At 42.4% G+C, this 17950-nt stretch overlaps 1 protein-coding gene across 1 annotated transcript in view; it reads right to left on the bottom strand.

Annotated features, from left to right (window-relative positions):
* Nucleotides 1-17950, bottom strand: part of SH3BP5 (SH3 domain binding protein 5) — a 51110-nt gene that overhangs the window by 11126 nt on the left and 22034 nt on the right. Inside the window, exons 4-5 of the mRNA XM_014878381.2 lie at nt 8588-8752; nt 458-588 (exon numbers count right to left, since the gene is read on the bottom strand). Of these exons, the coding sequence (XP_014733867.1) occupies nt 458-588; nt 8588-8752 (296 nt within the window). The remainder of the gene's footprint in view (nt 1-457; nt 589-8587; nt 8753-17950) is intronic.

The following is a 17950-nucleotide window of genomic DNA, read 5'->3' as shown; positions in this document are numbered from 1 at the left end:
ACAGGAAGGAAACAAGCCTCGTGTACAGCACCTTACACCCGTGCAGTCTCGCACCATCCAGCTTTCTGTCACTTGCTTTGTTGCTCTCCTAACTAAAAATAAGAACTGTGAACAATCCTAGGCTGCGAAACATGCACAGAGCTCTACAGACAGCACCTGTGTGGATCTCATGTGTCTGCTCCTCAAATCACATGCCAAGGAGTTCAGTGCACTAGAACAAGACCAAGGTGCTGCTTGAAAAAGGTTTCTTATCCCATGTAGTTCACTAGTCCATCAGGTCAGGAGTTTCAAAAGACACTTAGGACAACAAGGCCAAATAACAGTACCAATTGTGCTGTGAGGCTGCTACACACAGAGAGGAACCAAAGAGCAATTTTCACAAGTTAAAAAACCCCACAGAGCAGGTATTTCCCCCAAACAGCTTTCACCACTACTCCTCTCCAAACGTAAAACATACTTTGATTTATTGATGGCTCTTTTCAGCTTCTTCTCCAGTTGTTTCATCCTTCCCATGGCAGCATTGTACTTGGCTGCAGTCTCCTTGTGAACCAACTCACTTCTTGTTTTGGTCTGTTCTGCCTCCATGACCTTCAAGAGGAGGGGAAAAAACCAGGTTGAGCAGCAAGACACAATGATCCATTTCTTATCATTTCAATTAACAGCAACTTTGTAATCTCTCCAATCAGCTCATGTCAGGAAAGTGAGGGTATAGAAAAAATTACTTCCAGTGAACCTACTTAAGATCTTCAAACACTGTGTAAATTATGACAAAGGTGTTACAGCTTTTCACATAATCTCTTTTATAAGAAGTTCAGAAGACTCTCAGCCTTTGGGATCATCCATTTTTTAACCCAGTTAGGTATTCACAAGTGGAGCAACACTAGCAGAAGTCACCCAGTTACATTCAAAGGCAATGTTTGTTTCCTCCTGCTTCTCTCCCAGGAACCTGACTTTCCCAGCAGAGACCTCTCAGGTTGCTCAGCTCCCAGCTGCAGCCCCATCACTCTGGAAAGGGCTGAACACCAACCACAGCAGAGAAAGGACTCAAATACAGTTTGGCCTCAATCACCAGGCACTAGCAAATTGTGTGTCTGAGATGGCTTTTCTCTTGGAACAGCTGACACGCCTGAAATCACAGCTTCAACACTGAAAACGCAAAGGTCCAAGCCCTGAGCTGACACCCCCACTATGCAGACCAGGAGAATTCTGCTGATGACCAGCCCCTTATCATCATGTATCAAGATACCCAGAACACAAGTCTGATAAGGAGTGGCTCAGGGAGCTGGGGGTGTTTAACCTGGAGAAAAGGAGGTTCAGGGAGACCTCATTGCTCTTTACAATCCCCTGAAAGGAGAGTGAAGCCAGGTGGGAATCAGCCTCTTCTCCCCAGTAATAAGCTAAAGGAAAGAAGAAGGGGCTTCAAGTTGCTCTAGGGGAGCTTGAGATTGGATATTAAGAAAACATTTTTCACTGAAAGGGCTGTCAAGCATAGGGAGAGGGAAAGTAAATGTCTCTCCATTAGCTGCACTGTTGGTATCCCATAGCCAAGCTTTGCCAGTAATTTTATCCAGGGTGCATTTATTGTCCAAATTTGAGATTTACACAAAGGTGTAAGTCAGAAAATGTGTTTTATTTAGTGCACTAGTAGTCAAGATCCAGACAGGGAGGTGACTGATTTTTTTGAAGTCAGAAAGATGGTGTCACATCTTTGTTGGTCTGGCAATGAGGGGAAAGCAGGCAATTTTTTTAAGCTTCCTGTTTTGCAGCTATGAAGGTATTCATACAAAAAATGGCAGGATTTGATTTTCCCCAGTACTGGATTTTGCTGTAATACCAACTACTCCACAACTTCACACAAATTTGCTCCACTTGGCCCCGACCACTAGACTATGCATCTGAGCTCTCATATGCGGAGAGAATATTCAAAATATCTTGATTTTAAATAACCTCACCCACAAAACTCAAATTTTTTGAAAACGTGTGCTAGTCCTCACAACCCTCAGCACGAGCTGAACAAGGAAAAGAGATGGTCAACTCTGACCCACTTGGATCGCTGTTCCTCTCAGGGAAATTGTCTTATTGTCCTTTCTGATGCCTAAATGAAAGAGTGAAACTGCCAAAGCCATCAGCATCAACTGGGAGTTCTTGCTGCCACACCTGGAGGCCACTTTTTGTTCATCTGCACACAGCACTCCTTATTAAAAGAGGAAATGCTACAGAACTTTAAATTATGAGAAATAAAAGATTTTCAAAGGATCTTTTGATCAGATATAAAATAATACACTCAACTCTTCAACTTTCTCATATGTACAAGGCATCCATTTTCAAAGAAAGGGAAAAAGAAGAGAAAAAAACCCAAAAACCTATCAGGCTCATAACATATTCTCTCCTGCATCCTGAAAAACAAACTGCAGCCTCTTATCTCAAACAACTGTTTTAAAGCCAGTTGCTGCAATGACTTGCCTTACTGAAACATGTCAGACAAGGCTGGTTTTAATGTGTAAGTCTCTTAAATTAAACTGCAATCTCCAAAGACTGCACAGAAGGTGGTTCATCTTCTTTCTAGTGTGGCAAGGAACCTGCAATTTAAAAATGCCGTAAGCTACAAAATAATGGAGCAACTGGAATTTGCCAATGCTCAGTTACATGTCAGTCCATCACATTCTTGGGGCAAAATTAGCATAAACTTCGATATCTGGGATAAATCACATAAGTACAACCAACATCAGGGTCATAAAGCAGGTTAGGTGTCCAGTATCGTACTGATTTTTCAAGCATTTCATATCAAACATCACAGAAATGCTGAACCCTGCAGAACTGGGATTTGAGGATGACAGATTGCAAACACCTCAAAATATCTGAAAAACGTGGAATTTGCTGCCAGCCATATATACCCACATTCGTTACCTTTTCCAGAAAGAAAGGGGAAAAAAAGGCTATATACTTCATCCTTTTGAGAAATCAGTGATGTAAGAAAATCTCTCTCCTCCTCAACCCTTGTTTTCCTGTGGGAATTCTGTCCTCACACTCGCATTATCCACACAAGTCTGCAAAGACAGCCTGTCTCCCTGTTCCTGGGACAGCAGCTCAAGGTGCATGCCCAAGGCTCAGGATATTACCTGGGGGATTGTAAGGTACCTCTGCAGAGATCCATCATCTGCCAAGATGTATTTAAGCACTTCATTCAAACAAGAAGTAACAAGAGAAATCATCCACCCTTCCACAAAAGCCAAACAGCCTTTAAATGGAGAAGTCCAGTCCCATTTAAATGAATGTCATTCCATCAGGGCTGGCAGACATAAACAACCTGTAAATCATGTTGCCACCTCTGCAGCAGGGAAGTAAGACCAGCAAGGGAAACTCCTCACCTCCTTAAGAAGGCTTAGAAAATGACAGATAGGTTTATGTAGGAAAGAAGCACTTTTTATTTAGAGCTAATAATACATTTAGTGAAAAAATTGCAGTGTCAAATGGACTTGTAAACAAGCTCTTGGTTACAGTTCCAAATAAGCTGGTTTGTCCAACCCAAGTGCTTCTACCATCCACCTTGCCTTGTAGGTGCTCCTAAGCCATCACAGATGCAACAGCATCATTTAGAAAAAGGCAGAAAAAAAAGTGAGGATGATACCTCTTCAAACAAAGGCTGCTCACGACATCTGCCTCCTTACATTGTACCTGCCTTTCAGCTCACCCTTGGGGTGAGCACGGGACATACTCTTGGACAAAAAACACCCAGAATGGATGAACTTCCAGGATACCCATACAACCACCAGACATTCCTGTCACCCTTGCCTGTCCCTAACTACTGGATCACCTACTCCAGGCAGAGCTCACTTTCCCAGGTAGCATGGGCTATAAGATACAAGTAATAGGAAACAAAACATGCCAAAAACCCCAACACAGGGACTGATCAATTCCTCTTCTCTCCTCCCCTACCTCTATTTCCTACCCAGTTGTCTGGAAATGGAAGGTCAGTGTAGAGTATATATCTACCATCAATAAGTCTGTACAAATTGCTTTGTTCTACCCAAAATGTTTCCATAAACTGAAGTAAAAATGGACTCCAGGCAAAATTTCAGTAATAATAACAGATGCAGAAGAACAATTTTATCAGTGGAGTTGAGCAAAGCCGACCATCTCAGCCAGAGAATTACTCTGGAGGACTGTTTCTTTCATTAAACATTAAATTGACTGTTCTTCTAGGGGAAGAATTAAAAATAAAAGAGGAAAGAGACAATGGTCTATCAGTAAACCAGGAGGAGAGAATCAACAATATGAGGGATTGCAAAAAATCACTGCATTTCCAGGATAAAGTGACAGAGAGATCAGGACAAGGAAAGATGTGGGTTTTTTGTTGTTTCTTTCACAGACTTTTCTTCTCCCCCTTTTTCCTCTAATTTTTTTCTAGCTGCAGGAAGTATCTCTCCTCTCTACATCACGAAAGCACCCACACATTTTACACTGACAGATGGTACTTCATAGTGTAATATCAAAGGGAGCTTCACAAGCCAAATTAATCCAAGAGGGAGCATGCCTCCTCCCTCTTTACTCTCCCCTCATCCTCTCCTTTTTAAAATGTCTCATGATCAAGAGCCAAAACATTTCTTCTCCCTGCCAGAATTTATGAACTCAACATACCTCAGGAAAGACTGTAAAAGCAGAACCTTTTTAAGAGTGCAGATTGCATCAGCAATAAGAAATTAGCAATTTCTCTTGAAATTCATGAAGGGTCTTCCTTTCTGCTCCAGCTTGTATCAAACTAAAGGTAACACATCTGTCAGTACTTTCCTTTTGTACATCTTTATGAATTATCTTCAACAGGAGTATAAATGTGAAGATCTTTTTCCTCCATCCCTCCAAAATTCAATATCCTTTGGTCCTCTCATAGGACTCTCTTTCATAGCCCTGCTCTCTGCACCCCAAGCTGCAGCATTACAATTCAAGGAACGAACAGGCTGATACCCAGTAGCAAAAACATCGTCTCCAAATTTTAAAGAGACACTGCAGTTACCAAAATCCCGGTAAGCCAATGGCTAAGAGTGAAAAGTACTCTTCCTCCCCAGGCAGCTTAAAAGCTCATCAAGCCTGTCTACATTTCCATTATAATCAACAGAGAATTTATCTTACAATGAACTTGCCCCTCTGGATACATGCATTGTTCTCCAGACACCACTAATTAATCAGATCACCTTTCTTTATAATGGAACTTTTGGCAAGTAATTGTGATATACAGTCAGGTTCTAGACATGACACCATGAGCTAAATTCCAATCTAAGTGTCATTACACTTCTCAGATCTGTGGAAAAATGGACATTTAGAAAAAACCACAAGACTTTACCCTGAAATACACATCAAGTTAAGAGCAGAAGTGGGCAAAGCAGCTGCCTGACTTGCAGGATTTCACCACAGTCCAGTGCTTCTCTGTTGTGAACATTTAGCTCAAGCACAAACATTTGCAGGGATTAGTTGCATCTTCCCCGGCAGGTAGTCAGGAATCCAGCTCCCAGCCTCCTTTAGAAACACAGCCCAAACTGCAAGGTGCAAAGAAATTTCTGAGTGACAGCCTGTGCTCCATGTACATTTTCATGCTGGTTCCGTCTGCTCCATAAACAGAAAGACTTTCCACACGTTATGCTTCCTGCTCATCCAGGAAAAACAAAATTTCAGTAACTCTCTCATTTTGCATCAGTTGAATTGTATTATTTTCTAGATCAGTGGCTACAAAATTCTTCTTTACAGAGGCCCAACAGGTTGTCACATTGAAAACAGTGTTAATAGCTTTTCAGACTATCAAGACATCAAAAAGCAATTACAACATACAACCCTTATCTCTATTTCCTCCCAGTGAGGGCCTGGAAACAGCATTTCCTGTTTGGTACCCTGGAACCCAAGTGTTTGTCTATATCCATTAGGTCAAGTGCAAAAGTAACCTGGCAGCACTTCCACACACAGCTGTGTAAGAAATCAGTTTCCCATTTGTTCTCTTGCCTACCCTTTTTCTTTCTGCTTTCTGTTTACAGTGTTTGTCAGCTACCAAGCTGCTACAGGGCTCAGCTTTGGTTCCAAGTTTCAGATTATTTCAGTAAAGCCTGCTCCTGCTGCCTAAGAACAGCAAATAAAAACACTTTATTCTGCCCTGACATTTCTATCAGAAGAGAAACAAATGGACTAGTAGCCCACTTCTAACATTTAGCTCAGAGGTGCTTTTCTGCACTTGAGTCCTTGCTGTAAAAGGCCTGGTGCAATATTATTCTCTGCCCACTACAACTGTCATCTATAAATGCATGCAAAAAAAAGCTAGAAAATCCAAATAACCAGACTGCAAAAACTTTCTCCAAGAGCAATTTTATATGTGCAAGTAGGAGATGTCTGTTTCTTAATCCTCAAACTTCACCCACAGAAACAGTTTCTTCCATTAGTGATTAGTTAATGATCTGAGTTGTCAGCAACACTGTGGCAGTCAAGGGGAACTTTTGTTCTAAACGATCCCATTCTCTAACCTCTTTTCATCCATAGCTTGGTCAGGAACGCCAATGTTTTCTCCTCCCTGAGATCCCAATCGTTCTGTTTGCCTCACTGAACAGTAAGCACTTCATTAATTGCACGCACTGAAGCCAAGTGAAGTTTTCACTCCACTCTCAGTGAAGATACAAAACTCAGTCAAGCACTCCAAACAAATTAATGTTGGGTGTGTGCAGTCAGGACTTCCAACAGCATTTTCACCCTTCTTGGCTCTGGCCTTAAGACCTCCACCATGGCAAATGAAAATTGTGAGACAAACTTCCATGGAACTCTCTCAAAACCTGCTGCACCATGGAGAGGTGCAGATGGGTGCTTTCTGGGAACTGAGTTTACCCAGACTATTTTAAGCACTGGGAATTGTTGGGCCACAAGTTTTCCATTCATAGAGCCCTCAGCTGCTCTATACAGTCCAGTCAGTGCCTAGGAGATTTTACAGCTGCAGTAAGTACACCTAAGTTCCCCATTTACTGTCCAGCTCTAACAAATCAGACATTATGGCTTGAATCAGCCCTCCCCAACAAGCAGGGATCCTTGTGATGGCACCTATCAACACCACCAGCACGACTCCACCAAACACTGCCAGCAGCCATCTGCTGCTCTGAATCACTGGGTTTGCTCATCTCAGGTGCACACCTCTCACAGACTGTCAGGGAACGATCAAGGGTTCGAGAAGGACACAAGGATGCCTTTGAAATAGCCAAGGAAAAGAAGAATTCATTTGTATTCTCAAGTTGCCATTGCTCCTTTTGTCACCCACCCCAACACAAGTTTTTGTTATGCCAGCTAGAGGGATGTAGGTGGCAGATGTGACTGCTGTCACTGTCCACCAAAACTCAGTAGTTCCATAGTCTGGAGAGCTAAGCAACTCAAACTCATCTATCAGTTCTGAGAATCAAAAATTATCTATTTCTGGACTTTGTTCATATTGAGCAGGGATTATAACTAGGGAATATGACAGCTGGCACACACACACTGCAAAGGTGGGACTCCCCTTGTAAACACAGAGGTCACCACATCTGCAAATAACAAATGATAACAGAAACAATAACACAAATGGTACCCTGGAGTTCATTTTCTCATTAATATATGCCAGGTTTTCTATCTCTCCCCAACACACAGCAAACATCCTTTCTGTTCCCTGTTTCTTCATCAGGCAGCTGGATTTTAAAATTCACTCTGAAATAGAGGCTTTCTTATGACTGAGAAGCTTCTGCAAGAGAACAGAGCTGTTGCACCGAGGACTGCAAGACAATATGAGCATTGTATGGCATGATAGCACGTTTGGAATAGCAAGTTCAGCTTCACTGGCATATTAAGGAAATGACAGAACAAAGGTTTTTAACTTCAATTTTTGATTCTTTTATGTTAAAATAAAACCTTTCTGCCTTTTTTGGTTTTTAACAGAGAGAAGACAAACGACAGGAAAATTCTTCCTGACGTCTGTTAGAAAGAATACTGCCTTTCTTTTTTAGTGCATCTCTTCTGCAGCTTTAAAAAGACATTACAAAGGATGTATGACCTTGTCTAAATTCCAAAGTTAGTTCAGGATAAAGCAGCATGCAAGCTTAAAATGCAGCACACAATTTTGAGCAATTCTACACTCAAACACACATTTCTGAAGCAAACCAACTTGTTCAATTCAGTCAATACTGAGAACAGGTTATACTAAAACACGAACAAACATACCCTGTTTTTCCAGGGTAAACACTCCCATAACACACGAATTCAGGAATAGGTATCCCCATGAATTATTCTGGCACAACTCCAAATGCAGATATGCCTTAAGACATTGTTTATCCCTGTAAAATAGATGGCAATAACTTTTTTTTTTCCTGTAGACAGCTACACCACTACTGTAACACCATCAGACAGAACTAGAGTTGAGCCAGAAGCAGCCAAGGCCCAGATCATTCAACCTTAGGCTTCATAATTTTCATAGCTTCATTTCCTACATGTTGTGCATCTGGACCAAAAGAAAAATTCAGTCTTTCAGAACCTAGGCCTCATATACCACAGGAGAACACAAAGTATGGAGAAGGCAGATGCTGGGGCAAGCTTGTATTACCCTCTGAGTAGCATGGTTGAGCATCTCTTGCCAGGCAGAGTCAAACTGACGCTTGTCATCTTCCAGCAGCCTCTGCTCAGCAAGTGAGATGGTTTCCTTTGCAGCACGCAGCACTTCAGTGGCCCTCTGAAAGTCCTGAGTCGCCCTCTGAGCCTCCAGCTGCGCCTGAAGGGAAAAAAATAAAGGTTGGGCTCAGAGAGAAATGAATCCTCATAGTCACATTTAGAAGATCTATGCAACTAATCCCCATGACTTTTTAAAAGAGCCACGCCAGCGACACTGCTTCCCAACCTTTTACTTGAAATGACGTATTTTTCACTGGAGTAAGTCCTGCTAAGACAGCAATTCCCACCCAAAGAGGTCACTTGCCAAGAAGTGTCTCATAGTGTTTGTGTTAAAAAAGTCACAGCTGATGGCCTACAAATAACCTGGCTGAGAGATAATACCTAATGATGTAGCTTTAATCACTGATAAACAAAGCAAAAGAAAATGAAATAGCAAAATGGTGGCATGTCAGAATACACTGAGAATGGCACTCCCCGAGTTTAGTCAGAATGGATTTTTATCTGATTCACCATTAATCACGCTGAGGAAATATTCTGGAATTACCACCTTGCTATAGAGAATAAACAAGTTCTCTGAGGTGGTGACTGCTTAATTCTTTGGGCATTTTTTACTTTGCTATCACTGGTACACAATTGGTACAGCAGACAGACACAAGAATAACCAAGGGAATTTAAAAAAAAATCTTTACCTGAATTTTTCTCCATTATATATTTAATGGGTTTTTATTTAAAGGAGTATTTTTGAGCTGTTTTGCTCAGAAATACAACCTTTCCAATGTAAGCCTAACATTCAATTAATTGAACATCCAGCACTGTGAAGAGAGTTTTCATTTACACTTCAACGAATTTTCAAAAATAAACAGGAATTACCCAGTCCATACCTATGAAAAACGTCTTTAACCAGACATGACTGACAGAATAAAATAATGAATAAAACTTTACATATCATGATACACACAGAAGGAGTCTGAGAATCAAACACGAGAAAGGACTCTGACATACAGAAAACTACACTGAGAAAGATAAAGTCTTAAGAATAAAGGGAGAGGTTTTAGTAGTGAAGAAATGGTGGTCGTTTGGGAAGTGGCTAAAAATCTCTGATACAAAATAGATGGATAAATGGTGCATTTCTTCAGCAAATAGCTGGCTACACCCCCTCAACACCAGCTGCAAATACCTCCACACTTGAGACACCACAGTTATTTGTAAAGATAATGGAAAGAAACCCTCCTTCCCTGCCCCATGGCAGGGACTCCCAATTTAAACACAAGTCTCAAAAGGAAATAAAGTGCACTAAATTTCCCTCACCATGTCCTGAAATAGTAGCAAGCTCTTGTTGCTTCCTTTCCTCTCTCACATGAAGGTACTTCACCCCAAGGTAACCATGTAAAAATAGGAATTATGTGTCAGAGGTCCTTCAGTTACTAGCTAGAGAGGGAAATCAAAGTCATCACAATCAGAGTAGTAATTTCCTTCCGACCAAGGTCCTGATGCATTTCCTTCTGAAGTGGCTGGTGGTGTCTTCTACAGAGATGTTCATCTAACCATGCCCTTTGCTGTTTTCAGGCAGTTTACACTATATCACCCTGTTTACAGCCTTTGTGAAGAGTCAGGGCACTAAAGTGTTAATTTCCATGCAGAACTGCACATCCCAAAGCAGCATAGATCTCTGGGCCAAGGTTAGTGGATGCACAGCATCCTGGAATAAGTTCAATGCCAACATGATCTCTTGTCTCTGAAAAAAAACCCTGCAAGTTGCAACTCCTCATCACTCCAGTCACCAGTTGCCTGTTTCAAATGTATTAATACATTTTATAAATTCAGAATAAGCCTGACTATAGAATATTTTTATTTAGCCACTAACTTAAACTGTGATACCCAGTAAGCACACAAAAGTCACATGAGGATCATTAAACAAGGCTCAACCTAGGCTTCCAACAAAGAATACAGCAAGAAGCCTGAATCTTAGAAAATTCAGTAGATACTTTGGGGACTAAAAATTCACAGCTTTTTTTTTCCCCGTCCAGTAAGTAGTAAAGGAACCAAATACAAATAAAGGCCAAAAGTTTCCCATAAAAGTAGTTTGAGATAGGATTTTAAGATGGGAACTAAAATGCAAGACTCCAGTAAGAGCCTGCATCAAATACTGTAGAACAGTGCTGAGGATGTTTGGAGGAGGAGCAAGACCAATTTTAATGGAAGACTCTACGAGAGGCAGCCAGGTCCCAGCAGCTTCCAGCAACAAGGCTGTGAAGGCAGCTTCAGCTGCTTGGCTGCCCTGCTGCATGAGCAGGCTGCCCATGCAAGGAATGACTTACAAACACACAAAACCAGACTGGAGACCCATTCCTAGCACAGCCAGAACTTCCTGAGCAAGTGACTGCTCACAAAACTCGGTACAACCAGATCCAGGGGCAAGGCAAGCACAGAAGTACAGTTTTCTCACTGTAACTGCATCAGCACTTGAAAGTTTCTCTTGGCACAGACACCTGGGTCAGGGATCAAGACATCTAAGCTAGCAAAAGCCTGCAGAGCATTAGGAGCTGAGATACTTAATCCCCACGGAAAAAAACATTTAGGGGTAGTTTGCAGTACTAGTAGATCTTCTAATGAAGGCCTAAAACAGGAAAATTGTCTTTATGATAAAAAACCAGAAGCCAAATTCAGTTAGATTTCTGCTTGCACCTGGACCTGTAGGGACTTTGACAGCTGGAGCTGTAAACAGGCAGGCCTGCAATTCTAGGTCCATAATCCATACAGCTTCATGCCCTCTAACTGTGTGGGTAAATGCAAAACAAACTCAAACACTCCCTGCCAGCTGCATTTGTTGAATACTGCTGTGCAGTGGCAATTTGGAAACACTGTTTTGCTTTTGACCAATATAGTCCAAATTGTAATTTAGCATCAACAGTTATCTGAAGTCAGTCTAGTCTTTAAGCAGTTTACTAAAAGTCTGAGAAAGAAAAAAAACAAATGCTAGGGTAAAGAATGATACATTTGTCATTAGAAAAATATCAATAGGTTTGTGGCTTTGCCAATGTGAAAAAGGATTCTCAAACACTTTCTTTTGTGTTCTAGTATAGTTACCCAATAATTAGACTTCATTTAAAACTCCCTCCAGCACGTACAAGTTGTTCTGCACCACTACCAACAGGTTGCTCTCAGTCCTAAGCCCACAGGTCACTCCATGTGATGGAAAAGAGAGTAGCCATGTCCTTCATATGCTTTTAAAACCACAGAGAAACCAGCAGGAGCTCGTGCCTCAATCTGGCCTCCGTATATTGCACACAGACTTTATGACGTTAGACAGTGGCTATTTCAAGACTAAAACCCAAAATTCAAATGAATGGCTGAAAACTAGGTTGTCTTTCATTGTAAACTTGTGTTTGAGTTGAGAAAGGTTTAGCTGTGGGGTAGAATGAGAGAAAATGTACTAGGGATGAGGACCAAAATTTCTGAGGGATGTTGGAGGCAAGTAGGATGTCAACTTTCTGCCTCTCATCCATATCACTGGTACTTGATGGAGTCTACCTAACACAGAAGTGCTTCATTATAGTCAGAAGAGCCAGTCCAGTGAAACTTCTTTTTGAAAATGAGCAAGTCCTGACACCTTGGGAACTAGGGAAACCAGCTCCCACTGCCCCAGTGACACTGCTCATTGTGGTTCATGATCAATGCTTTCTGCCAGGAAACTCAACTGAATGTCTACACCACTCAGACCCTTCCTGTATCAGTGTAAAATATAAAACGGGAGTCCTTAAGAATTAGGACCATCAGGCAGCCAAAGAGATTGAAGCTAAGGAGAATCCCACCATCACAGCGGATCTGTCACATGCCATCCACATAGAGCATCAACTCTTCCTGCCACTCTTTGTCCCTCCTCTTCAACTCAGTCTTCTACAAGCAACTAGCTACAAACACATCTCCCTTAACAGGAAATCCCTCCCCTACAACCAGCAGCACATCCAGAAGTTCTGCTCTGCCCACTCAGCCCCCTCCTGCTCTCTTTACATTACTATCCACCCTGTGCTGTTCTGCCATGTGACCTCCTCTCACCGGCTCATCTGCCTCCCTGATCTCCCTGGCTCTGACAGGCACAACTCTGAAATTCCTAGGCAGCTCCCAAAGACTCAGAAGTGACATGCAGTAGCAGCACTCACAGAAGCAAATCGTGCACTGTGGTATAAAACATGTCAGCTTAGAAAATAAATTATGCAAAATTAAGGGGGTACCGACAGGGCTCATAACTGCAATCTATTAATATATTGTTGAAAGATGCTCAGTCCTGACAAACCCCTTTTGGTGGATAAAAGCTGCATCCCCACTGGCAGTCCTCCGCTTAGCCTACACAGGCCTTGCACAGAAGGGAACCATGCACAACAGCCAGATTATGTTGTCAGCTAGAAATTTAAAAAGCCATGTAGGCCATGGCAAGCTAACAGAAGAAAACAAAACCAGGCACTTTTTAAATGCAGCCCTCCTGGAACCGGCAGCACCGTACAGACATCTGCTTGTCCCCTTTCAGAGCAGAAAACTGAGCACTGTTTAACCAGGAAATACAGTTTTCTGGTTAGTCCACACAGCTTCTGTTGACTCAAGCCCTCTTTGTAGTCAAGCCCTTATCCAGCTGCTAACAGAAGATTTCTCCCCCACCTTCCCATATATATCTTGAACCTACGACACATCTCCATTTCATCTCATCTCTGATGTTTGTTTTTGTTCCTGCACAGTATCACTGACAGTGAAACATGGTACAACACAGCTACAGCATTCCTCCGAGGTTAGCCAACATCTAATGTACCCTGGTAGGCACTGCTCAGCCTCTGACACATGAACATACCTGCACACAGCTAACAGCCCAGCCAGGCTGCCCCAAAGAGATGCAGAGGGCTCATTCTGTGGAGACAAGCCTATGCAGAACTCCTCTCCTTGGCCAGTCTCACCAGAGGACCAGAGCTCAAGTACTGATATAAATGAAAAGGCCATCACAACACAACTAGAAATTTTCCCATTAGAAACATCAGTCAGCAAAGATCAGATATTTTCAAAATTGGCTTCTCATTTATCCAGGTGAATCTATCTCATCCTGCACTGCCAAGGCCTTGACATGCACTTTATTTCAGCATCTCTGAGTTGAGTTATTGCCAATGAAAGACATGAACAATTTCTGCTTATGAAATCACCATAAGCTGGAATGAGAAGGGAACACACAGCTGCTGCTCAGAACAAGGCACCAGTACATCACATGCTGGCCCAAGGCCTTTGCTCTAGAAAGCACTTGTTTGTTATTGTGAAACCAATGTTTCTCCCACCCATTAATCTTTAAAACAATAGTTCAATTGCTTCCAGCAAACATGTACTTGCTTACTAGCAAATAGATAATGATTAACTGTGTTCCAGTCACACTCTTCAGAAGGAATCAAGTTTCAGATGTTTTCATTCTGGCCCCCTTTCCTTCTTGTATCAACATCCCACATTAATTTGCTGTGCAAAGTACAACAGGGAACATGTTTTGAAACAGGAGCTTTGCTCCATGAATCGCCCACCAGAGCTGCTGCAGCACAGCCTGCCTTCAGGGATCCCTCTGAGTGCAGTGACTACACCAGGACATTCTGCACAAGCTTCTGGAAGGGATGAGGACAGCAGGATCACCACACACTGACCACAGCATCCCCATCTTACCCTCCACTGCAGCAGATTCGATGATTCAGAAGCCTAAAAAGGGGGAGTTGAGTGCTGGCTGCACCACTCACAGTAACCACCACTGAGTGCTGCTATTCTGGCTTCAATTTTCCTGAACCTGTTTTAATTTAGCTGGCAGGCAGGAACAAGAGCAGCAGCCCAGATGTCAGCACAAGGGCTCATAACGCTCAACATCCAAACAAGTAACAACAACCTTGACACTGGCGCAGCTCCAGCCACGGCAAATCTGCAAATGACACTAAGTCAGAGGAGGTGATTGAAAAGGCAGAACCTCAGCCTAGATGGACCTTGGGAAACTTGACTGGACCAAGAGACACTTTACAACAAGGAGACTGTGGAGTCCTGCACTTGGGGTGGAATAATCCCATGGTCAGCCCTGTCAGAAAGGACCTGCACATTACAACAGGTGTCAGGATGAGAAAGCTGAGAAGGTGCAGTCTCATGGGGAGTAATGCAAACCATGTCCTAGGCTAAACTAAGAGGGCCTTGGCTGGCCAATCCTGCAGAGAGGTTGCACAGAAAAGTTTCAAATCCCCATCCCTGGCAGTCTTCCAAGACTTGGCAAAGCCATGGCTGATGCAATCCAGCAATTTGACAGTTCTGCTTTGAGCAGAAAGTTGTGATCTGATGACCTCCAAAGGTCCTGTACAACCAGAATTTCTATCAAATACCATCCTAATTTTCTTAGCTTCTCAAAATCTAAAGAACATTTTTGCAAAATTTGCAGGGATACTGAATGTTATCCCACATACTCAGACGTATTTATTTTCCTGAATAAACAGCCTAGTGGTGCAACTGAAGGGGAGGGGGGTAAGGGCTCTGTTTGTTTTTTTTTTAAGGACCATAACCTTCCTTTCTCCTCTCCCTATAGCCCAAAAACTCTGATCCAAACCAGAACTGAAAAGTAGTAAAAACACCCCAGAAACCTCTTCCAGCTGTACTTTTATACATAAATTTTCTAAAATCCAAGGCCTTGGGAATGACCTCATTTTGACAGATCTACAAGGCCTGAGCTATATAATCTACGATGACTCTTTGCATCAAAAAATACAGTCTCTCAAGAATCTGAAATACCTTCATGTTCTTAAAGCAGTTTATTATAAAGCTATACAACTGAACATGGGTTAGAATTTGTTTTTTCAAAAGCAGATGGAAAGATTTTTAACTGGATTGAGAGGGCAAAATGAAAACAAGCCTTGCTAGAGTTTTGTGAAACACAAACCATTTCCTCCCTGCTGTGTAACTAGTGAAATTCCTATGGAACACCAAAAACCATGTGTCCCTTAGTCTCTGCTTTTGATTAGGTGTCTTATACTTGCACTGGGCTATTTGGTCCCCTATTGCACATCCACCCTTCTCTTCTAACAGCCAAATTGTTGTGGAACTGACCTGACTCCCGGCTCTGTGTACATTCCTGTAGTCTATAAAAAGGCTCAGGAAATAAGAGCAGACATACAAAGCACATTTCAAGAGACATCTAGCTCTGTGCTAAAGTTAAGTGATATGTGTAACTCCTTTAAGACAGGATCACGAGTGTGTTCGAAGAGCCAGAAGGTTCAGGACACAACCAACAGCTCAATCATTGGCTACTTCTGCTACCACCATGCAAACAGCTGGACTCAAAGGCAGAATCACACCTCCCTTCCTTGGGCTGTGGAAGGAAACGAGAAAGAAAATATCTGAGCACACAGTTCCCTTAAATACTGTTAAGACCTGTCCTGGACTGGACTGAAGCAGCTGCCACAGCCCTTCTTTGCTCTCTGGCAGCTCCCATCTAGGTTGTAACCAGGATCTTGTGAAAGGAGGAGGGCAAGGATATCCCCTCTGAGCTGATCATTGCCACTGTGCAGTCAATCATCTGAAACCTGCTGGTGTCCTCACTGGTTTTAGTTAATGTAGCTCCTTGCCTTACAGGAACAGGGAGGCAATGCTCACTTGGGTGCAGAGATTGCCTGGGAGACACTATCCCAAGCCTTCTGCCCCTCCTTTGTTTTTCATGTGGTTGGTGAGAGATGCTGGTGCGCTTGGAGTTACTCACACTAATTAACAAGCCTGTGGCACCAGAACATGACAAATGGTTTCAGTCTAATACCATCCAGGCACAGCCTTCTCGGGCATTCACTGCCATCTGCTTGTTAGTTGTGCAATTGTTTGTGGCCAAAATTATTAAGCTGCTGCTTTCTGGAAGAGAGGATGATAAAATATGTCCAGGTTTTGATCTCCAAGGTAAAAGATCTTATTAAGAGAGAAAAACACCAAGATAATCCTCCCTGCTCTATGCACCTGCATTCTGAGAGCTTAGGCAGTGAGTCAGCGAGTCTAGGGCTTACAGCTGGTTTCTAGGTTTACAGAGGCTCTACATGCTCATCTGCACCTGGCAGCAGCCTGCTTAGCTGCAATTAAATATAGAAGCAAGGAACACTCCCACAAATACACCCTGCAAGAGGTACACCGCCTGCTTTAGTGGCTTTTGCTAATTATCCAAGATAATCAACATTCAGCACATACAGATGCAACAGGTATGTTCAGGAGAAACACTGGATCGTTGTCTCACGTAATTGCCACAAAAGCAGAAAATGCTTTTAAGTAGAAGTTTCCAGAGTGCTGGCAAGGGATTGGCAGCCTGGTTCTGAAAGCACATCTTGTGCATGCATACTGGCATAAGCAAAGACAAGGCGTGTGGATAGTTTCACCTGGCTGATGGGCTGCTCTGGACATGTTCTCCCAGTTCCCAGAAAGCCTCACACCCATCAGCAACTGCCTGTCCTCAATACCAAGAATACGCTCTGGGAAAAAGTTCTAGGCTGACCTTGTCCACCTTTGCATGCTCACAGATACTTCTGAGACAATCTTTCTCCTAAGGGACATATTGAAGGTAACTATTGACCCTTCAATATTTTTCCTAGTTGAATTACACAACTCCATAGCACAGGTGAATAACAGGCTTGCTTCACTTAAACAAAAAAAGTTGCAGGCGGTGTCCTGGACTAATGAAAGGCTAAGTCCATTCCTCGAAGGAAATAGTCTAGGTAGCAGCGGGAATAGGGAATATGTCAATTCCACGTCACAGCAATAAAATCCTCCTTTGAGAAGAAGCCATTAGCACACTTGACCAAATTAAAAGAACCTACCAATACAAACCAAACAACAACAAAACAATAAACAACCAACCACCAGAAGCAGAAGCAGCTAAAAGAGGTGGACATTTCTTCCACATCCTGGCAGCAAAATTTCTTCTTTAATAGTACAACTTTTTGTTTGCTGCAATTGAGATGTATTTCTTAGAGAAACTAAGTCAATGCAGAGTGATACCCACATGCTAATTTCCTAATACAGAAATTAGACTCTTCAGATAATTTTTTCCAGCAAGAACAGACAAAAGCTCCAAAATTCATACTGTTTTACTGGAAGTCATAACGAAACACATCCAGAAGGCAGTAAACATCATCCATATCACATCTGTTCTGGCAGCAGACCTTAGCATGAACATTTATCATTCCAAAATTCCCACCTATTTAGACTACTGTACACAATAAGGACTTGGTTAGCTGAAAAAATTCCCCCGAAGTTGCAAGACTTGTGCTGCCTTCAGCAG

Source organism: Sturnus vulgaris, chromosome 1 (genome assembly GCF_052056855.1).
Source record: "Sturnus vulgaris isolate bStuVul1 chromosome 1, bStuVul1.hap1, whole genome shotgun sequence".
NCBI classification, from domain to species: Eukaryota; Metazoa; Chordata; class Aves; order Passeriformes; family Sturnidae; genus Sturnus; species Sturnus vulgaris.
Note: the sequence above shows the minus strand (reverse complement) of the source record. Positions and strands in the feature narration are given on the sequence as shown.